The sequence below is a fragment of the Pogona vitticeps genome, chromosome 7 (genome assembly GCF_051106095.1).
Source record: "Pogona vitticeps strain Pit_001003342236 chromosome 7, PviZW2.1, whole genome shotgun sequence".
Taxonomy (NCBI): Eukaryota; Metazoa; Chordata; class Lepidosauria; order Squamata; family Agamidae; genus Pogona; species Pogona vitticeps.
In genome coordinates, this window is record NC_135789.1 from 27037857 (window position 1) to 27061959 (window position 24103).

At 44.1% G+C, this 24103-nt stretch overlaps 1 protein-coding gene across 1 annotated transcript in view; it reads right to left on the bottom strand.

Annotated features, from left to right (window-relative positions):
* LOC110089234 (SPNS lysolipid transporter 2, sphingosine-1-phosphate) overlaps positions 1-24103 on the bottom strand; it is an 87237-nt gene that overhangs the window by 19858 nt on the left and 43276 nt on the right. The window contains exons 4-5 of the mRNA XM_078378913.1: positions 4676-4827; positions 2057-2123 (exon numbers count right to left, since the gene is read on the bottom strand). Of these exons, the coding sequence (XP_078235039.1) occupies positions 2057-2123; positions 4676-4827 (219 nt within the window). The remainder of the gene's footprint in view (positions 1-2056; positions 2124-4675; positions 4828-24103) is intronic.

Consider the following 24103-nt stretch of genomic DNA (forward strand, 5'->3'; position numbering starts at 1 on the left):
CACTACACGGAATCAGAGTCACCAGATGGGAAAAAAATTCAAAACTGACCAACCCACTAACCAAGACAGCTGTTTGGATCCATTTTTCTATCATTTGAGCCGAAGAGAGAACCCTTGTATTAGAAAATAGGAAGGGAGAGGGAAAAGCCAATTACAAGCTAGTAAAGTGAGATATACTATTTCAGAGAACGTTTCAACACTCCCTTATGAAAAAAAAATGAATGAATTAAAGGTTTAAAATCCCACACAAGCTGAACATAAAAATTAGTATAATGCAGGGTGTACTCGATGATGTCCTAAGTACTCTATTTGTGAATTTATTAATTTTTAAAAGGTTTTATTAATTTTCAAACAAAAGAAAACAGCTACAAAACACTACTAAGAAATTAACAATTAAAAACCCCACAATGAACAGGGTTGACAGTTAATTATAATTTGTTCACGGTATGGGAACTGGTGTCGTACGGTGGTTAAAGGGACTGCACAACAAATCAGATAGCGGCCTGGTTCGAATCTTACCCCTGCCATGCACTCACTACATGTACAGGCAGGTTGCCCCTGCTGAGCCTCAGTCCACCTTGCACCCCTGACTATAAGATGAAGAACACAATTCACCTATCAGTTGTGCAAGGCGGTGGGTGTGGTGCGAATCTATGCAAAGGACTTTGCGGCACTTAAAAGCACAAATAACAAGAGTTTTGACGGATCTGCATGTTTGGAGACGACGGCTCCCAGAATCGTCCAGCCAACATGGTGGGAGCTGTCGTCCGGAAAAAGAAAAAATTCCTGATTTAAGTACAGCCAAGGCTTAACTCTCCTGAAATCAAATATTTACTCCAGGCTTGGAATGCGACAGTTCCGATACTAAATACTTCAGAAAGGTGTCCTGCCCTCCGAAAAAACCCAACAATGAGAAGATTATGAAGGTTGTCTCTCCATTGCCAAGAGAGGAAGTTGGGGCCAAAGGTCAGGAAACAGCTTCTCTGTTTCATTTCCTGCTCTTCCTCTCTCCTCCCCAGCCCCCCAGATCCTTCTGCCTGCTCTACACACGGCACGAGCCTCTTCTCCATACATTCTTCAGCATCCCCTTTGGGATCAGACAGGAGGAAGCAGAAGGCCGAATGGCCAAAACAGGCAAGCCAGGGGTCCCCCCCACCTACCCCAGGGCTGCAAAAAAAAAAAAAAGGAAAATTGCAATTAAAAAGAGAAAAAGGAATTATGAAGAGCGGAATTGGTGGAATGTTACTGTCTTGGGTTTACTGGCCAGGCGACAGTTTACCGTAAACGAGAAGCATCCTAAATTCTGAAATAGATTTACGGTAATTCTTTACCTAGTCTTTGTATTACTGGATTTCAGCTCCGAGAGACATAATTTAAGTAGGATTTACCAACAAACTGGAATGAGTTCAAAAGAGAACCACAGAGATGGTCTAGGGGCATAGAAAGCACACCCTGTATATGTAACTTATTGTGGAAAAAGCCGAAACAACTTGGGTTACATGCCAGAGAATGAAAAAAAAATTTTTTTGGTCTATAAGTCTCTGTATCTCTCAGCAAGTATGGCCAGTGGCCCTAAGGAGGGCACCTCAGGACAATCCAGTTTTTAAAGTGGATTAGTTAATTTCTGTTAATTTTCATCTGTTAGTTGCCTGCAATACCATCTCCAGTCACCAGATGGCAGACGTCTGTGACCATCAGAGAGTATCTGCCATTCCAAGCCGTCAGGGCTGGTGACTCCCAATCTCTTGTGGATGGTGGATCTACACCAGATTTTACGTGTGGATATCCCGGGAGCTCTCCAAAGTGCTGAACCTCTTGGTGGGAGGGTTAGGGTTCAACTCCAAGGAGAGTTCTGTTTAAAGTTCAGACTCAAACCCAGAGCGGACTATGTGGAATCAGACAAAGGCCTCCTGATTCGACACAGCAACATTTTGCTGCAGGGTCCCCCATTGTTCCCGCCAACCTCGGCAGTATTGATGAACTGAGCCTCAATCGGGCACAGAAGGGCAGAGACCTTTGGAGAGATTATTAACCAGAGAAGGAGGGTGTTACTCACTCGTAAAGCCCAGTGCCAGTCGCCAGCTACTTGCTTCACACTTGAACCGGTGATGTATCCTAAGCCACTGGAAAAGAAAAGGAAACAAAAAGACAAAATAAAGCAGTGAAATAGTACATATGGTCTTTGTTATATATAGTAGGACCCCCTTATCCATGGGACCAGTATCTGCTGATTCACTTATCCACAGTATATATTTCTAAATATGAAATTACCAGACCTGGCCACTCGAGGGAGACAGAGACCATTTTATGTACAGTCGTGCACCGCTTAACGATTACCCTGTATAACGATGAATCCGCTTCATGACGATGTTTTTGCAATCGCAGTTGCGATCACAAAACAATGTTTTAAATGGGGTTTTTTCGCTTTCCTTGCTTCGTGAACTGATTTTTCGCATTACGACGATCAAAACAGTTGATCGTCGGGTTTTCAAAATGGCCACCGGGTGCTCAAAATGGCTCCCCGCTGTGTTTTTGGACGGAATCCTCGCTCTACAGGCACTGAAAATGGCCACCCCTATGGAAGATCTTCGCTGGACGGTGAGTTCTTCAGCCCATTGGAACGCATTGAACGGTTTTCAATGTGTTTCAATGGGCTTTTTTATTTCGCTTTACAACGTTTTCGCTCTACAGCGATTTCGCTGGAATGAATTAATGTTGTTAAGAGAGGCACCACTGTATAGTGTTTGCTGTTGTAATAGTGTTAGCTATAATTGCATTTTTCAGCGGGGAGGGGGGCTTGGAACCAATACAAGAGTCTTATTGTATAGCAAAATAAACCAAAAAAAGAAGAAAACAAATCACTGTTTCATTCAATTATTCAGGTTCCTAGTCCACTTGATTTCCTGATAAGTCCTGATTATACTTATTCCATCATGCGCAGAACCAGCTAACTGATCCAATTTAAAGCAACATGAGCATTTACCATTCTATTTACATACTTCTACCAATTTAGTAGTCTACTGGTAGCCATTCAAATCCTGTTGAGAGGAAAATTACATGTATTCAAGTACCCTGTAGCTAAAGAAAGAACAGAGTTCCCCATCCAGCACTTTTTACCCCCTCACTCCTGCCCTTTGTCATAGTGCTGCTGCTTTTCGTACAGCAAAGTAATGTAGGAGTAAAATATAGGAAGTTGGCTTGGTCTTGAACAGACAGTTAAGAACCATTAGCTTTACAAAAGACCTGCCCTTAGTGGATACAAATCAATCCAGCAGCCCATATTTTTGGGCTCTCATTGGGGCAGACAGCCAACTATTTGTTACAAGTGCCTGATATTTTAATTTTCCACTATACCCCCTACAGCTATACGAATAATGCCTGCAATATTCTTAGAGCGCAAGCCACCAGCTTAGAGTTAGAGCTAATGATAATGTTTTTTTTGTTTGTTTGTTTTCTTGCTTGAATGATTCAACCTGGTGTATAAAGATGAACACTGACTGGAAAGCCCACATCGAGGGCCATGGTTCAGCTTCCAGTAATTATTCAACACCAGCTTCGCTCATCAGACTTAGGAAAGCTAGAAATCTGGGACGTTTCCCCCTGCAAGCGGCAAATGGAAAGCTTTCAAGCCTTTGTCTCCAAGGTTGGATGTCCCAAAGCCAGGATATGGCCTTCTCCGTCCGGTCATAGATGTTTTCCCACCCAAAACATTAATGGGAAAAACCGGTTCCTCCCGCACTGCATGGAAATCAACAAGCAGCGCCCGGCTTCTCTGCAGGAAATGGCTTTGCAGATTGGAATCCGGAGGCTGGCTCGGCCTGGCAACCCTTCCTTCCAACCTTGTTTCATTCAGGGTCAGACGCCCGTTGACAAGGAGAACTCCTCCAGTCCACACAACAAGCCAAGGCATCCTATAAGGGAGGGGGGGCTGAGAACCAAAGAGAAGGCCCCCAGCGGCCCAAGAATATAAAAACCGGGAGGGAACAAACAAACAAAAACAGCAGCCCACCTCCAAAACAGCTAGTTAATGTTTTTTTTTTTTTAAACTGATGTTAAGAAAATCCACTTTGGAAGCAGAGCAGGTATTGGGCGGCAGTTTTTCTATGCTGTCCTCCACCCCATTTCATTCTTTTGAAACGTTGGCTACTGGAATCACAGGGAGAGGGTGCAGTGAGATTTTCCCCCCCTAAATATCTTGTTTCTTTATTGTAGGGGGTCTTGGGAAAAGCATGGACCTCCAAGCTCCAGAGATTGGGATGTGTAGCTTCTAGATCCCCTGGTTTGGGGTGAGATCCTGTTCCTGATTTGTGCAGGCCAAGCCAAGCGCTCTAGAATGCAGGACATTGTGCGATCAAAGGTCCAACCAAAGAAGTCAACAAACCCACCTACCAAGGAATGATGAGGACTCAAGTCACGGAAGTCACTGTCAAGTTGGACTTAAGTCATACCGGTGACTTAGACTCAACTCGTTTTTTTTCTTTTTAATGATTCAGACTCTACTGGCAACTCAGAACCCACCCACCTCTCCCTTTTTTCCTGGGGGGAAAAAGAGCTTGTTTTTAATAAGGACTTGGGTCTTGAACCAAAGACTCGAACTTGAGACTTCGGACACCCAAAGACCTGCCAACCTCCTTGGGATCAAGAGCCCTCCCCCCCCCCCAGGGTGGTTCTGTACCTGCCCAGAGGGATGGCAAAATAGAAGACAGAGAGCATGAGGGTCCGGGTGTTTTTGGTGAAGAGGTCTCCGATGATGGTGGGCGCGATGGTGGAGTAACTGGCTTCTCCGATGCCAACCAACCCTCGCGAAAGGACAAACAGCCAGAAATACTGAGGGAAGAAAGAAGAGACAAATGATTTATAGAGTGAAGCAGTCTTTCTTATTTGTTAAATGTCTTATTTATTTATTAAACCCAGTTTAGATGAGCTGGTTAGCACACCGCCACCTCCTTGGACGAGTACCCTCTGAAACGGCTGGACGACATCTCCCGTCACCCGCCAGCGATGGGGGAATCCTGGATTTTGTAGTACAAGAAGGTCTGGCCTTTCTCAAGCACGTGTAACCTCCCAGAGCTGTCACAGAGCTTGGGACATCGTTGTCGTTGGCGACAATCTCCATTCTGAACCTCAGGAAAGGCAGTCAGTGAGCAGGAGAGCTACATTTTTAAGAAGTCCCTGGACCATCCTGTTTCTCAACATTATCTAGAATAATGGCTTTACAATGGCTCTAAAAACGCTCCAGAGGAGCTAACCATGGTGCTGAAACCCACCCTAGAGGCAGTTACAGCACCTTGGATACCTCCTTCAGTAAATTCCAGATTAAAATGCCGAGCGGACCCACCCTCCACCCTCCAAGAAACTAGAGTCGTCAGCCTTCATTGGCCATGATTTTCACCTGGACCATCATGTGATCACTTAAATGCAACAAAAACACATGATACCCCTCCGTCATTTTTGAGAGGTAAAACCTGCCATAACTGTAGGAAAAATGGAAAAGGAGTTAATGATCTCTCTCTGTGACTCTCTGAATCTTCCATGAAGGATGAACCAAAGAAAAGTCACACTCTAGAATAGATCCTGATAGGATGGAGCAGTTGTGTTTGTAGATACTCTCTCTCTCTCAATCTCTCTCTCTCTCTCTCTCTCTCTCTCTCTCTCTCTCTCTCTCTCACACACACACACACACACACACACACACACACACACACACACACACACACACAAACACACAGGCTAGGCCATGCTCTGCTTCTCAGAAACGTGTCTGATAAGGAGATCAGACCAAAAAACACAAACAAACCCTGAAGCAATACAGAAACAAGAGACAAAAATGCCGTGCCACCTTAAAGATTAGCTGCTGTGTTTTCCTGTGAGCTTTCGTGGATCAGGTCCACTTCCAGGGATCGGAAGCGCTTTTTCCCCTGGAAGAACCATCCATTCTCAGCGCATGCATGGCGCACATTGTTAACCCCATCCCACGTACAGTGGAGCCTTCTCCCCCAGCATTTGAGCTATGGTGCCAGCTGCGCCACCTTAGTCTTCTTTTTGCTGAGAACTTCACTGCTACCAAAGACCCCATAATTACAGGTCTGATTAAATGTCTCCTGGCATCCTGCTCGTATCAGAGACAGAGGTGCATGTGGGCACAACCTTAAAGGGCAAAGCTGTGACTCAGAGTCATTATGGGATTGCTGCTCGATGCTAAAGTGTTCCAGAATATCGTGAAAAGTTGCTGAGGTCCTGGCCAGGAAGAGAGCCAAACCCCATTCGAAAGAAGCGGTCGTTTTTAACAAAGTTCATTCTGGATCAAAATCCTACTGCTATTCACAGACAGGTTTCCATAGCTAAGGTCAGCTAACATGGCTGTCTCTCAGAAGAATCTCAAATAAGCAGCCATGGACTGCTTATTAAACTCTGATAATAGGAGCTTTTTAAAGATAAGATTAGCTTTTTAAACTCTGATAATAGGAGAAATGGAAAAGAATAACGGGAAATGGTAAAAGGAAGAGAAATGGTAAAGAAAGCTGACAATTGATTCATTTCCAATCGGGAGGATTTAGTGGACACCTTGGATTGCCAGGAAGACAAGCAAATGGGTCCTGGATCCAATCAAACCTGAACTTTATCTGGAGGAGAGAGAAAAAATGTCGAAACCCAGGCTGTCCTACTTTGGGCACACCATGAGAAGGCAGGATTCTCTGGGAAAAGACAATAATGCTGGGAAAAGATGAGAGCAGCAGGAAGAGAGGAAGACCCGACATGAGATGGACTGGCGCCCTAAAGGAAGCCACAGACAGGAGTCTATAAGGGCAGCTGCGGAGAGGACTTTTTGAAGATGGCTCATTCATAGGGTTGCCATGAGTTGCAGTTGGCTTGACATCACATAACAACAACAACAACAGTAAGAGAGAGGATGTGAGATCGTGGCACAGATCATGACGAACCACGGTACTAAGTAGACCAACTAATTGTGGGTCCATTCTTTCCTCCCCTTGTGTGATCCGATACGGTGGCAAACCAGGTCAGCCTTTAAGTGGTGGCTATCATTAAGCAATTACTTAGCATCATCACGATGGGTTTATTTATATGCCTCATTTCCCAGAAATACAGCCCTCAAAGCAGTTCACAGAAAGTAAACAACTCAGATACAAAGGGTTGCGCAATAGGCCACCATACAGAAGTACGGGTTCTTAATACCTTTTTCCCAAAATAACATTTTTCAGACGTCATCATTTTTTTATGTTGACTTGATGGAGTCAGAATGCTTATTTTCTTTTTTCTTTTTAAATTTCAAGGTTTGGAGTGGTTTCCTGGAGCTAAATGAACCGTACATAATCCCTGAGACCACGCTAGAGGGCTCATTGTGTGAATTTCAGCTACAGCACAAGATTATTTTGCACATTGTTGGTGCACTGCGTTTCTATTTTTTTTTTTTTTAAATGATAGTGTGTTTATAGAAGTCATCTGGAAAGTGATCTTTGAGTCTGAATGGGTCCTTCTCGAATGTCCTTCTCAGTCAACGTCTCCATACATGAAGGCGCCTACGACTGAAGATATATAACTAGATAAAGACTATGTTTATGGAGGACATTCGTTCTGGCAGCTTCAACCAAGCAAGGAAGAGCTCAAGTATGTGTTGGGGGCAAACATCATGTCTGTTTCAGAACAATGGTTTCCACGCTTGGGTTCCAAGAGGTTCTTGGACTAAAGCTCCCAACAGCCTTCACCACTAGGTGCGCTGGCAAAGGTTTCTGGGAGTTGTAGTCCATCTGGGGACCCAAGGATGGGAACCACTGATGGAGAAGAATCAGCCTGGGTAACTACAGAGAAGGTCCGTCATCAGAAACGGCCAGTGGCCACCAGGTAATGAACTGGCTATTGCAGCCACGGATGGGATGATGTCCAGGGGCTGTTGTATGTTGGGCAAGGGACTGCCCGCACCTGTGAAATCACAGGTCTTCAAGGTATCTAGAACTGATGGGCTACAGTTCCTAAAAGCTGCTGCTAAATAAAACGTCTTAGTCCTTAAGACGCCATAAGACTCCTTGCAGTAAATAATAAAGCATAAAATTGCTTCCAGAAAAAGGAACACGGTTAACTTCAAAGTAGAACGGAGAGAGAACGAACGCCGGTCTTACAAAATGAGTGCCGGTGTGTATTTGAGCTCTAGAGACGTGTGCTGAAGAAATGATCTCCAGTATTGCAACGCTTCGCAGAGGGACGAATAACCTGCTTTTTGCTTCACATGAAAATAAAATATCACTGTCTGTTGAAAGAGGAGCTGAGATTTTATGATTTCCCTGCTGCAGGGTAAAGTAACAGAGAGCGACTGGGTGTGTGTGTGTGGATAGAAGCGGGTGATTATAGCAAAGCTCAAGGTGACCTTCAAGGGATTGAGTTCTACTGAGTAGAAATCCCAGTTTGGGGAATATTAATATTCAATTACTGTAATATCCAATTAATATCTCTTGTTTTTCCTCTCCTCCCCTTTTGCTCTTGGTAGTTGAGATGCATACCAAGTGCTGGGCTGGCCGAGCAATGAGCGAAGATGAAGATATAACCACAAAGATCACAGAACGGGGGTACCTGAAGATAATCTAGCCTAACCTTCCCTCCCTCAACTCTGAGGCCTCGGCTTGGGTGGGGAGCATACATTGCCCGCCCCAATCTAACCCAACCGCTTAAATGCAGGATCTTCAGTTTCCAGTCAGTTGTTGAAAATCCTGTCACGCTGGTTGCCTTTATTTATTTATTTACTGAAAGTATTTACTTATTGTGTCTTAGCCCTCAAAGTAAAGTGCTGCAATGAAAAAAGGAGGAAAACCCTTAAAAACAAATAGAAGATGATTTTTGAAAACCAATTCTGAAAACCAGTTTTCTTCACCAACGTTTGTGTCAACCAGCTTTAACCCAGTTGGGAAGATTTAAAAGGTATACAAAGGTCTTGGCTGTCAGTCAAAAGCTTAACGCTCTGCCTCTCCTTGAGAGGAAGTTCTATGACTGGAGGGGCTGCTACCTCAACAGGTTTGGTTCTGGGGGTGATGGGATATGTAGTAGCACCTCTGTTGTGAATCTCTGGTCCTGGGCAGAATTCAGGCAGGCAAAGATACAGTCGTGCCCTGCTTTACGATTGCCTCGCATTACAATGAAGCCGCATTAAGACGATCTTTTTCCCGATCGCAACAGCGATCGCAAAACAATGGTCTAAATGGGGGAATTTCACTTTGTGATGATTGGTTCCCTGCTTCGGGAACCGATTCTTCACAAAACGACGATTTTTCTACAGCTGATTGGCGGTTTCAAAATGGCTGCCGGGTAAATAAAATGGCTCCCCGCTGTTTTCTGGGATGGATTCCTCGCTGCACAGGCACCGAAAATGGCCACCATATGGAGGATCTTCACTGGACAGTGAGTTTCCATCCCACTGGAATGCATTGAAGGGGTTTCAATGTGTTTCAATGGGCTTTTTATTTTCGCATTACGATGTTTTCGTTCTACAGCGATTTTGCTGGAACGAATTAACATCGTAATGCGAGGCACCACTGTAGTCTTTCAGACATCCTGAGCCCTGCTGCTGTCAAGGGATTTGGAAATCAAAACCCAACACCTTGAACAGAGCTGGGAAATAAACTACAAGTCAATGCAGTTGGTCCAAGACCGGTGAATCTGGACCAGCTTTAGCCTGAGGTTTGCGGGGGAGGTTTCAATAAACTGGACCTATTTTGGAAATAAGATCAGCACCATGGAGAGCTCCTTTAAAACTGATATGCAACGTCGGTGTAAAAAGAAAAAGGAAAGAAAGAAAAAGCAAGTTGGTGGATATCCTTCACCCCCTATGAACCCAGAGTCACCAACCACCCCGGTCACAGCCTAAAAGAAGTAACTTTTCAAAGCTCTGGAAGTGCTTGTTTTCTGTGTAGCAGAGGTTGGAAGCACAAGTAATGTAATTACTTTGGACTTACATTACTTGTAACGTAAATCCAAAGGAATCTCTCTCTCTCTTTGTAATGCAAGCATTTAAAAAATCACAGTTTAAAAGCAATATAATCTGCAAGGTCAAAATTAATTTACTGATCTTCTCACGAACAAGATTTTCTAGTTACTTTCAAATTTTATTTTTTAAATATCCTCTTTGGAGGCATTTCAGCAAAGATTTTTCTGCTTTTCTCTTATCAATGCCAAGCCTCTTCCCTAAAATTCAGAAAGAGCATCACAAAAAATGTAACACTTTACATATCCAAGAGCTTAAAAAGTAAATGTAAGTGCTCTTCAACTACTTTAGCACTGAATTACCAGAACAAATATTAGGAGATCTATATCTTTCCCTCTTCCCTTGGATGTCGTGGCACTGCGGGTTAAACCGCAGAAGCCTCTGTGCTGTGAGGTCTATAGATTTGCAGCTGTAAGATTGAATCCATGTGACGGAGTGAGCGCCCGTCGCTTGTCCCAGCTCCCGCCAACCTAGCAGTTTGAAAGCATGTCAAAATGCGAGTTGATAAATAGGGACCACCTCGGTGGGAAGGTAACAGCGTTCCGTGTCTAAGTCGCACTGGCCATGTGACCACAGAAGATTGTCTTCGGACAAACACTGGCTCTATGGCTTGGAAACGGGGATGAGCACCGCCCCCCTAGAGTCGAACACGACTGGACAAAACTGTCAAGGGGAACCTTTACCTTTACCTATATCCTTCCCTCTTCCCTTTTAACCCATTTAATCTGATGAATAGTTCTGTACAGCTCAAAAGCTTGCAGTTTGTGCTTGGATAATAAAAACAAATCTGAAGCAAAAATATAAGGAAGAGTGATACGGCACCTTAAAGATTAAAGGCACAATTACAAACAAGAAAAAAAGGTGGAAGAAAAAAAGACTCTCAAGATGCTCAGAGAGGACCTGAAACAAACAAACAAAAAGATACACATAGGAAGCGAAAGGAAGGCTAGGGTGCAAAGGAAAAGTACAGACAAGTAGCAAAGAATTGCAGGGATGGCGCTAGGAAGGCAAAAGCTGAGAATGAGCTGAGGTTAGCAAGAGAGGCTAAAAGCAACCAAAAAAGCATTCTTTGGTTATGTGCGTAGCAAAGGACGGAGAAAAGGAACAGTGGCTCAGCTACTCGACGGGGATGGGAAAATGGTAAGAGATGACGAAGGAAAGGCAGAAGTGCTCAATTCCCACTTCAGCTCCCGAAAGAGAGTCTATGACCCTCCATGCAAATGTGAAGTGCAAATGGAGAGGACAAGATTACTTCAGAGTGATAAACCAATAGTCAAGGAATACCTTATTACATTGAACAAGTTCAGATCTTCAGGGATGAATGAACTGCATCCAAGAGGGTTGATGGAATGGGCTGAAGCGATCTATTATTTTACTGAAATCATGGAGACTGGACGAAATCCCAGATGATTGGAAGAGAGCTAACGTTGTCCCTCTCTTCGTAAAAAGGCAAAGAGGAGGAACCTATGGGAGCTGGGCTTATTTCACCATGAGCTTTCATGGATCCACTTCCTCAAGAAGTCAAGACCATAAAAGTGTACTTTGCGGTTTGTAGTTGATCCCAATAAAGAGATTGCACTTGTGTGGATTTGGAATTTACAAAAATAATACCATGGATTGACCTGGTCCCATCCTTTTTGTTTGTTTGTTTGCATGTCTTTTAAAAAGTAACTTTCCTTACTCTGCAGAAGGATTCTCTCCCTTGGGAAACACAGCCGTTTTAAAAAAATATACAGGGAGGAGGGGGCTTGTAAAAGTATGGAGAAATTTTCTCACGTTCACAGCGAGATATGGAAGCCTCTTTATTCAGCCAGATTTGGCTTTGTGATGCGATCAGCCGTCTTACTTATAGAATTTCACCATATTAATGTCTCCAAAAAAAAGTTTCTAAAGGCATGAGAAAAAAAATATAATAATAATCCAGGGCCCTCCTGGATACCCAGTTTATCTCCTGGTGGTACAGCCGGCCAAGGAGGTAATCTATACTTTAATACGTCTAACTATGTTCCTACGCTTCCCATTGGGCTTATAAATTGCTCAACAGAAAGAGAATTATGCTACTGTACTCTGAGAGAGCCTTGGCCACAGATAAATCCATAATCTGCTGAAGTATGTCTAAAGCCCAGAGGCAAAGCCTTAACTTCTCAGGGGGAAAAAAGAAGAAAAAAGTGAGGAAGAAAGAGAGAGAAGGAGGGGAGTCATGGGTCATGGAGTATTAGAAAGGGCATGTGATGGGATGTCGCCAAGCCTACAAGACTTCCCGGAGAAAGCCTCGAGACTTTCTCATTTCGAAGCTTCTGTGTTTCCAGAATCCCAAAGAGCTTTCCTTTGGAATTCACTGGGTATTTTTCCTGACGAGTTTTCAGTCTTGGGTGCAAAACTTGCCTCCATGGGAGCTAGGAAGGACCTCCCCATAGGGACGGCTTTAGAAGGAGATTGGATGAATGAATCAATGTTGGTTACAGTACAATGACTTCCTACCTTCTTAAAATACAATATCCTTTGTTTTTTTATGTACTGCGCTCAAGTTGCTTCCCGTTTAGGGTGAACCTAGCAGGACTGCAGCGTGGTGCTGGATGAGAGCCTTGTGGATCTTCTGGATGGCCAGGGGGGAAAAATGAACGAGTGGGTCCTGGATCCAATCAAGCCTGAACTTCCTTTGGAGGCAAAAATGTTGAAACAGAGGCTGTTTTGTTTTGGGCAGATCAGGAGAAGGCAGGGTTCTCTGGAAAAAAAACACAATCGTGCTGGGAAAGGCGGAAGGCAGCAGGAAAAGAGGAAGACCCAATAGGAGATGGACTGAAAATAACCCACAGGATTAGGTATGCAAGAGCTGAGCAGGGCTGTGGAAGACAGGACATTTCGGAGATCGCTTATTCGCGGGGTTGCCCTAAGTCGGAAGCAACCTGACAGCCCATGACAATGACAATAAGGTAGTTTGAGGTATGTGAGATAGTCCAGGAGTGCTTTACCCCGACCACCCCCATACAGTGAGTTTCTGAGTAGGCATTTGAACCCTGATCTCCTGCGTCTGACACTCTACAAACCTACACCACCCAGCCCTCTTGAAACATCTAAAAGGGTTTCGCGTCCACGCTGCCCAGAGTAGACCCTTGGGTCTAGAATGGGCGGGGTGGAAGTCTAATAAAAAATAAAATGTAAATAAATAAATAATGGAATACATTTGGTCTGTGGCTCCAGACACTCTGAACCCACGAGCCCACATTACACTTCCTGACATAATACGTGGTTCAAGAGCAGAAGAGACCGCCTTCCCCAGCACCAGATGGGTCTCCTTCCTCAGAGGGTTTTAAGTCAAAATTCAATATACTCTTAGATGATAAAGTAGTAGATTTCCCCTACGGGGAGGACAGCGGGCTGGGGGCAACCTCGGAATACTTTTCTAATACTATGATCCTATTACTCTAGGGCAAGAATTACTTCTGCCTCCTTTTTTTCCTGCGGTGACTACAGCTGCACACCTTTCTGTTCAAATTTCATCCCGCTCACGCCAGCCCCCGACCAACGCGGGTCACGAGCCGTGTATAAGCCAGGTCACACACATCTCTCCGGGCTTCGAAGGCGCCCTTCCCTGTCTCCAATGGTCGGCCTCCCTTCTCTATCCAAGCAAGATGAATCACGCTGGATTAAGCCGGCGGTTGAGACAGGCGCCTCGGCTCTCCGAGACGGATGAGCAGATCCAAGGTGAAGGGCCATCAACGTGATGCTGGGAGGAGAGAAGGCAGGATGGGGCAAAGCACCCAAAGGTGGGGACTGCTGCCCCAAACCGCCATTTACAATCCGCTACAGGCAAAAATGACAAAACACGAAAAAAGGGATGCTATTTAAGGATGCATTTCCAAAATGCCCCGTTATAGGCTCTCTGAGAACAGCCAGTTTTTGGGTCAGAAGGACATGAGGTCAAAATATAGGAATTTCTCTCCTTACAGGCTTAGGAATGTTAGGGTTGTTTTTTTTACAACAACTCCCAGAATCCCCCAATAGACTTTTGAGAGTCAATCCATCTCGTATTTGGTCCTCCTCTTTTCCTGCTGCTTCTCTCCTTTCTCAGCATGACGGTCTTTTCCAGAGACTCCTGCCTTGTCAGGATGAACCCAAAATAGGGCAGCCTCCATTTCAACGTTTTAACTTCCAGAGATAGTTCAAGCTTGATTTGATCTGGGACCCACTTGTTAGTCTTTCCAGGGTTGTCCACGAAACTCTCCTCCAGTCCTGCATTTCAACAAACTGGTGTTGCTGTTTTTTCCTCCCTGCCAGCTTTCTGTATTGTCCAAATTTCTCACTCCTACATGATGGCTGGTGTCCAGTTGTTTCCAAGGACACGTCCTTACACCGGTTGAACTTTAGGTTGTAGTAAACTATGGGTGGTTCTGAAAGATATGGGTTCTCTGATTAGGGCCACAATATGGCCATCATCCCATTTGACCTGTTCAGCCATTCTGACGTATCAAATAGTTCCCAGTGACTAACTGGGCAAAATATTACTGATTCTTTTCTCTACGTGGGCTTCATTTTATGGATATCTTTATTTTTCTTGTGCTGTGTGACAGATAGCATGTTGAACTAGAAATCAGGGAGACCTGGGTTCAAATTGACACTGGGCTGTAGTCATTCACTGGGGTGTGTGTGAGAGAGAGACAACTAATCCCTCTCACCACAACCCCTGTAGAGTCGCCATCCGTCCGAGACAACCTCACGGGACAGAACAACAAACATCCATAACTGGTTTTAAAAATGTAGGTAGCAATCATCATCTTAAGGGAGACATTCTTTCTTTTGCACCCAAGAAAACACGCTGCCATTTCTGACACAGGTGTGTACCATCTATAAGTTTTTTTTTAATCCCTTTAAATTATTGTGTGGCTCTTTGTGGGTTTTGTCTCCTACGAAAACCTGTTCAGATTGGCGTAAGAGCATGACAATTAAATGATAGGATTTTGTTAGGTCAGACGACAAACCTTATTTTTATCCTCCAGGAAAGTGCAAAACCTTCCTTTTTGACAGGTATTTTGAACGAGGCGCTGCCTGATTATGGGTTTCCCGTTTCAGCTGCCCGTGTTTGGGCTATGCAATTAGTTCTGCTATTTGTGAATGTTTCTGCGTAACAGGTAGTCGTTTAGAAATCGGGTTTCTACTTATCTAATTTTATGGCGAGGCACCTTGAAAGGAGGAGAAGTGGGGTTAAAAATAACCCCAGCTAAAATTAAATAAAACAGTAGATTTCTCGGGCCAAATAAGGTGGAGCTCATAATATTTTTTTAAGGAACATAAGAAGCTCTAATCTCCATTTCTAAATGAACCATGAAAAATTCTGGAGACCTGAGAGCAGTGACAGGAAATAATATATTCAAATCAACCCGGTTACGAATTAAGCTGGAAATTTGCAAATGGAAAGGGGCAACCTCAATCAATCCACTTTTTAAAGGGAATTATTGACTTAGGTTTTGTATTTTAGCATTTCTCCAGCATTCAGTCATGACTGGGCAGACTTCAATGTTATCAAAAGCACAAACAAAATGGCAGGAAGAGGGGGAGCAGAATGAAAATTGCACATGATGGAGGAAGGGCTAGGAATTGGAAGTTTTGGTTTCTAGGACTGCAAATCCCATAATTCTCAGTTCTGGGGAGTTCTACCTGACTGGCTGGCTGACATTTTACAAGACACCTAAAATGTGGCTCACCTGGGAGAAAAGGCCTCAACTGGAAGGCTTTGAGGCTTAGCTAGGCCTAGCTTTGCCTAAGCTTCCTGTTCCTGCCCCAGTGCTAGCTGGGAGCTTTCTTTCTGGATGGGAAGCTATGCAGAGCTAGGCCTAGCTAAGGCTCAAAGCCTTCCAGTTGAGGCCTTACTCCCAGGTGACCCATATTCAACTGTCTATAAGGCACCTGTCTTTGAAAGAGAACTCCGAGAATGGAGAATTACAAGAATGGTCATCTAAGAAATAAAGAAAATATATATTCCACACCTTGGAATGGATCAGACTATTTTGGAGAAGATCATGGCTGGCTGACTGCAATGTGGACAGAAGCATGCCATGCTGCAACATTTGTCTGCAGGTCACAGGAATACAAAAAAGGGGTTGTTATAAAGGAGCAAGCGCACCAATAACTAAACTCATTTTGGAAAGGTCTTTCAGAACATCTGTTGTCACCTGATAGTGTACCACCAAAATATGGGAAAATCTTTGCTAGGTTACCAGGAAGAATATCACTAAAAAAAATAATCCAGAAACAAAATGAATTTATATTCTAATGTGATGGAAAAGGAATGTGACAAAGTAAACTGTTTTTGTCAGATTTCCTATTAATAGCTTGCATATTAACAACTCTACAGGGCCCTGATGACAAATACACCATTTTGGTGGCAGAGGAAAAGAGTTAAACAATAAAACATGGTGACATTATGTCAAAGATGGAGGTGATATGTGCGTCACTCCTGACCATGAAAGAAAACCAGATGAGAGAAAAATGTTTTGTATAAGTTCAGCAAATTTACACAAATTTGATGAGAAAAATGCAAATGGTACAGAAATGACAATCTTAAACAACCAGTTCTGTGTTTTTTCTTTGTGCAGCTTTTTTTTCAGAAAGAAAAAACACAGCAGATTTGTGCAAATTACCAGTTTGTGCAAATTGCAGAGGACTTGACGAGTGAAAGAAAATGCTGTTCCTGGTCTTGCCTTTGTCCAGAGGCAAAGAAACTCACAGAAACGACAGATCGGTGTGTCCCACTGAGATAACTTTGATTTTTAAAAAAGATGAAATAATTAAGGAAGTAAATGAGCCCGTAGGTCTCAAGAAGGAACAACATAAACATGTACCTTTAGGCAGGAAAAACCAGGTTCAAAAACTGAGGAAGGGAGAGACAGCTGTTTTGGTAGCCATATGCACTAAAATGATCTAAGGTTCATAGTTGACCAGAAGCTAAATAAACATGGGTCAGTGTGATGCACTATTATCATATTCTGGTCTGGTCAAACCTCACATTAATACTGGATCCAAGTTTGGAGTGGCACACAGTCAGGAAGATATTGACAAGCCAGGATGAGCCTGGAGGGCAGTAGCCAAGATGATAAAAGGCCTGAAAACCCAGGTCTGCTGAAAAATGGTCCACCAAGATGGATCTGCTTGGAAATGGGAAGACGGAGAGGTGAGTATGACGGCCGGATTCAAATATTTCATAGGGAAGACGGAGTGAGCTTGTTTTCTGAAGGTAGGACCGACTGAGATTACAGGGGATAAGATGTCAAGTCAAGAGGAGGATGAACGTCCTGATTCGTAAGAGCTGGTGAACCACGGGGAGGACTAATTCAGAAGGTGGCAGACTCTCCTTTCTTAAAGATGTTTAAACAGAGAGTGAGTAGCCATCTGGCAAAGATGCTTAACCGTGGATTTCCTGCTTTGACAGGGAGCTGGACTCAACCGACCCTTGGAGCGCCTTATATTTTACCGTTTTATCACCCTAAGTGTTCTTCGTAGCCATACCTAGTTGGGCATGTTTAGCCCAGCAAAGAGATGGTGAGGAGGTGTGACGATCGTCATCTACAAGAACGTTCAGGGCGGTCCTAGAGATATGAAGCTCATTCGCCACGCGGTGCTCCCAGATTAGCTTCCCCAGTGGGGTGACCTCCAGGTTTTATTCGAACTACAACTCCCATCGTTCCCAGGAATTGCAGAAAGGTGCTCTTGGGGACAGGAGCCAAGCTAACGGATTCAAAGGATGAGAAAGCGGATTTTGATTTAAAGACCAGGAAGAATTTCCTTGATGGTACAAGCAGTTCGACGGGGAACTGTCTTTTCTTCGAGATTTTAAAATCAGAGGCACTTCTTGGTGACACCACAACAGTACGGCGTAGGCACCACATAGCCTTTGAGGCCTCTCCCATTTCATCGCTGTCCCTATTCACATCCTTCTTTTAGATCTCCCTGAAAAGTGACCGCTTTTATCACCGCGCTTCGGTTCATATCCTGTTATGATTATTATCATTTTAATGTGAGTAGGTAGACTCGTTACCTTTCCAAGCCTCCCTTCCTGCCTGACATTTTGGGGCGGTGAATCATGGAACGGATGAGGCAGCAGGAAACACGGCTGTAACGAAGGTAGAACCGTACCTAACCATGAGATTTCAGGGCACAACATTACAAAAAGAATATGAAAACAATCTGAACTCTGTAGAACTTTAAAAGTAGTTTACAGTTATCTTTTCAGAATAAAATCCATTTTAAAAACAGGGAACCATTTCAGCCCTTAGAAACCTTTAAAAATTATTACAGCCATAGACATTTAACCCCCAAAGTCTTTGGTTTAACTTTGCACCCAAAAAATTGCCGTTTAAACTAGGACAAGGTAGGCCAATCCACCCAGTGGCTGGCGGGGCTAAGATGCTATGTGGTACAACCACAATAAAATGAAAAGCCATGTCTCAACTTCCATGTGTCAAACGCTGGAAGAGGACACGGGGGAAAGCCACGACCCTTCTTTTCCAGTAGATTGGCTCTCAGCTTGAATACAGAGCTTCCAAAAATCAAAGATCATTTCATGCACACGCTAGTCAAAAGGAAATGACCACCCTTGTTCTTGAACAGGGTCTGGATTTTAACAGATGGACTGAAAACATTCTGCCCACCAGATATTCTTAATCCCCCATGGAACCAGCATCCTTAACTGGGATCTGTCGCCATTGGGGAGAATTTAAAAGCAGCTTTTAACAAATCAGTACTGTACTTTTTATTGATATGTTATCAAATTTCTGTTCTGTTCCATTGTGTGTAATGCTATTATATGTTTCACTGAATTTTTACAATGTCACTTTTTGACTTTTTTAAAAATCTCACTTTTTCATCTGTACCTATATATTATCTTGCTATGTGCCAATCCGGGCCCTAGTTCTGGAAGGAAAGTGGGACAGAAATCAGTCAATAAATATGTTGATAAAAGTAACCACTATGCGCTATTGAGAAACAGGTCAATAAACATTTAAAAACAGGGTTAAGTTTAAGGAAGTATGCAGGTAGACAGGGCTTTGGGCCATACTTTTGAGAACTTTCTAGGTATCTTCTCCGACTAGAATCCTCCACATGCTTAGCTTGGCTCAAGGCATATCAAAACAAAACAGAGTTTATTTCTAGGGAAATCCTGTGTTGCAAGGATCACACTGTGAAGGTCAAACTATGAACCACATTAGTAGCCCATAATCTGAAGCAGAGTTCCCTTAAGAGGAAATTTCCACCTGTTTCTCCTACCATGAGCTGGCCTCGCTTTGCATGTTGCACATCAGCTTGCTTCTGCTGTGGGATTGGACACCAGGAGGTAAAGGTGGCCTTTGTTTGCAAGTCTGATTGCTTCGTCATGGAACTCTGAAGGCATTACGTGCCTTAGAGGAAAACTGGGAGCTATCACAGGAAATAGACATCTCCTTCAATGTCTCATTTGACCCTCATTCTTTCCTGCTCTCTCACTGTACAGCCCCTTCTGAAACTCTCTCAATGTCAGGCATAGACAACATGGCAGTAGTCTCAGAGTGACATTTTTGTCCTCAAAACACCAAAATAGAAATCAAAAGTGCCCATTTGGGCACTTCCTTTTTCTTGCCATTTCCAGCCAGTTCGGGGTCAAGACTTGGGGGCTCCCTTAAGCTTACCGAGATCACCTACTCCTGATTAAGATTGAGTTATTGAATTATTTCTTTATTTTTGTCCCCTAGTCTGCTATTTTCCTGTGGGACAAAAAAAAATCCTCACAAACCCAAATAGTTTTCCCAAAGCTGGGAAGGAATATTCCCTGTTTTACCAGCATCACAGTCTGGGCTATGAAGGAGTTTCGGTTCCTTGTCTGATCTGTGGCTTTGCTATTTTCCCCCCTCTCACTTCTGAAACACTTGCTTATATAGGAAGGGAGTTTTCTGTGAGCATCTGAGGTAGACAGAATGTCAAATTCAACAAAAACTTAACATGGGTTTTGAGAATAAGCATTGTGTGGGTGCTTTGTATACTCAGTTCTACTGTATGGCAGGGAACGGTGGATGTTCGTGTAGGCGATTAAAAAGCAGAGAAGCATTTGAAATGTGGATTCATTATGAAACGGCAAGTATTTCCCCCCATTGAGAAGAGGACCAACGAAGAATAAAGCGAAAGAATAAAGACGAAGGAATTAGAAAAAAATAAACAATAACGGATTAGAGGAGAGAGCCGTTTGTGCACCCCATAACCCCTAACTTAACCAGCTGCAATTTTGTCGAGAGAGATGTCTCCCGTTCAGAAAACTCAAACGACTCCTCAGTTAAGCTTTTGTTGTTGTTTTGTAAGTTCGGGGTGAGGGTCCATATCTTGGAAAAGTGACTTTTCTTTTTGCATGGCCAGAAACAGCCCACCGGTATAGTTACGAATGGGGCATTTCTGTGAGTCATAGCTTAAAGTGTGGTGTTCTCCTCTGCCTCAGGCAGCAGCGTTTTTCGGGTCGGCCGCACCAGGAATAAAAATCCATGCCTTGCCAGCTGCGCAAGGCGCTTTCACAGCCGAGGCGGCGGAAGTGGCTCTGCCTTGGCCGACAGAGGCTCAGGAGCCTCCAAAAGTACCCATTAAGACGGAGAAAAATGTATTTTTTATCCCTATTGGTATCTAAAGCTGAAAGGGCTGTGTTTTCACCCCACCTAGTCGGGCAGGCATGAACAAGCTTCGCCTTGAGAGAGAGTAAGCTGTGGTGACAGACACCGTGAGGTATAACCCGACTTCCTAGCCTGAGGTTTGCAAAAAGAAGAAGTTTCCCTCACAACGTCCAGCTTCAAAGTGGAAAATTTGAAGGGAAAAAGTGGTGGGTTTTTTTCCCCCCTCCAGGACCGACGTGACCACAGCTGTGAGGGCCACGTGGGCCACGTACCTTGGTCAAGAGGCTTGAGGGAGGACAGAAATGTGGCAAAGGACGGGGTGAAGCTCAAAATCCCCCTTTTACTCCATAAAATGAGAATCAGAGTGAGCAATGTTTAACTACAATGCCCATCAGATGACAAGGACGACGATTAATGTACCAGACACAGTAAAATCAGAATTATAAAAACATTGACTGGTACTATATAACAGATACAAGTTTTAACCAAAAACCTACAGATCTGTTAAATATCAGCACAGGACGTATGCTTCTCTTAACACTGCTGTTTTTTGTAGCTCTGATGGGGGCGATTTCAGAGACCTGCAGCCGCTTATAATACAGTGATGCCTCGCAAGACGAATGCCTCACACAACGAAAAACTCGCAAGATGAAAGTGTTTTGCGATTTTTTTGGTGACTCGCAAGATGATTTTTTTTCCTTTTTTGGGGTTGTTTCAAATCGCATATCTGTTAGTACCGCACTTCGCAAGACGAAATTTTTGCAATACGACACGACTCGCGGAATGAATTAATTTCGTCTTGCGAGGCATCACTGTACTGTGTGAAATTTCTCAATGTTGTTCCCCAAAGCCCCCCCCCCAACTATGGGGATCATGGAAGTGTGCTGTGACAAACCCAGACCTACTGGGATCTGCCACACAGTTACACTAAGCTGCCACCAACCATTCCCTTTAAGAAGTCACACAGACCAGGGATGGATTTTTAAACAATAAAAAGAATAAGGTTTATTTAAATACACACAGGGAAAAATAAACAATCAGGTGAATAGGATAAAGTAACGTGGCTTAGTTTCACTCATACACATGCATACAGTTTGGTTCACCCAGAACCCTTAACTTGAAGCACAGACCCTGAACCTATCAGTTCTGGCTAACCAACAGACACCTGAACCTATCAGGTTGGTACTCTGACACACAGTAGTACCCTGTCTGACACACAGACTCCCACAACAGCTTCTTCTTCCCAGCTGCTGCTTCGTCACATCCCAGTGTCTCACAGTGTCTCCCAGTGTCTCTTCCACTTCACCACACACGCTCCACATATATATATAGTACAGCCCCTCCTCCTGATGTCCCGCCTTCCACTCCCCATAGGATGGAACTTTCCCTCCAAACCCATGACAGACAGGTAACATCAGTGCTGTATGTAACACCTCCCCTCTTTATAAGTTGTTTTGTAGGGGGAAAGCTAACGTGCTTTTCACCAAAAAACAACCTGGATAAAATATACAACAACATTTATACATACCATATTATACTTACTTATACTTACATTCTACGTTAACCCTAGCAATTAGGCATTTAAACATTTACCATATACATTACATCAATTTACCTTTATTCATACAAACCAAATTCAAAACCAGGTACATTTAACTTTTTGTCATCATTATATACACATAGTCCATGTTCTTTCGTCGTCTTCATTCTTCAGGTCTTCTTGATAAGGCGTCAGCAACACAGTTCACTGACCCTCTGACCACCTTCACTTCAAAGTCATAGTCCTGTAGGTTTAAAGCCCACCTCATAAGTTTGCTATTGTGGGTTTTCATTGTCTTTAACCATTGCAATGGTGAATGGTCAGTACACAGAATAAAATGTCTTCCCCAGATGTAAGGCTTGGCCTTCTGGATCGCGTAGACTATGGCCAAACACTCCTTCTCCACGGTTGCCAAATGTCTCTCACCTTTTTGAAGTTTCCTACTCAGGTAGGACACCGGATGTTGGTCACCATTCTCATCCTCCTGGCACAGAACTGCTCCTACGCCGCTGTTAGACGCATCGGTGTAGATGATGAACTCCCGGTCGAAGTCTGGAGCACGCAGGACAGGATAGTTGATTAACGCCTCCTTCAACCTCTGGAACGCCGCCTCACAGTCGCTGGTCCACGGGATGCGGTCATCAGCCTTCTTCCTCATCAGATCGGTCAGCGGAGCCGCAATCTCGCTAAACCTCGGGATGAACTTTCTGTAGTAGCCCACCAACCCAAGAAATGATTTGACCTTTTTCTTGGTGTTGGGTCTAGGCCAATCACGAACTGCTTCTATTTTGGCCTCCAGGGGTTTTATCATTCCTCCCCCTACCATGTGACCCAAGTATTTTATTTCTGGGCTACCCAGCTGACACTTGCTGGCCTTTACTGTTAGCCCTGCTGCACTTAACCTCTGCAGCACTAACTCCAGGTGTATCAGGTGATCTTTCCAGGTATTACTGAAGATCCCTATGTCGTCAATGTAGGCCACTGTAAAGTCACTGAGCCCTGCCAAGGTCTGGTCCATCAGCCTTTGGAATGTGGCTGGTGCATTTCTGAGACCAAAGCTCAGGACTCGAAACTCATAGAGACCAAAAGGGCTGCAAAAGGCAGTCTTTTCTTGATCCCTGGGATCAATTCTTAATTGCCAATATCCCTTTACCAGGTCCAATGATGAGATGAACCGACAACCCCCTATGGTTTCAATCAGGTTGTCTAGCCTGGGCATTGGGTAGGCATCAGGAGTGGTTACACGGTTTAATTTCCTGTAATCGACACAAAACCTAATGCTCCCATCAGGCTTGTCCACAAGGACTATCGGAGAGGACCAAGGACTAGAAGAGGGGACGATTATGTTCTCCCTCAGCATCTCGTCCAGCTCCTTCCGCACCTTGTCCCTATAGGGTCCCGTTACTCGGTATGGGGATACTGCCTGCGGGGGTGCATCCCCTGTGTGGATCCGATGCATCACTCCCTTCACTATCCCCGGCTTGTTGGAAAACACCTGTTGATATTTACTAAGCAGCATTTTTAGTTCTTGCTGCTGGTCTTGGGTGAGTGCAGGACTGATCTTTACCTCCTCTGGGTTGTATTTTACTTCCCCTCTACCCTCCCAGAATGGTAATTCAGCTTCCTCACTCTCAGCTGCTTTTATCGCGAATAAAACCCTCTGTTCCCCTCTGTAGTAGGGTTTTAGGGCATTCACATGAACCACCCTCCTTGCTTGGTTCTCCTCCTGCTCTATTAGGTAGTTCAGGTCTGACATCTTGGAAATGACCCTATATGGTCCTGCCCATTTGAGCTGCAATTTGTTCTCTCTGCAGGGCCTAAGCCAAAGCACTTCCTCCCCTGGGTCAAAGTGCCTCTCTCTAGCTTTGTGGTCATACCAGGTTTTCTGTCTGGCCTTCTGCGCTTGCAGGTTTTCTGCTGCCAGCTCTAGATTTCGCTTTAGGTCGTTCATCA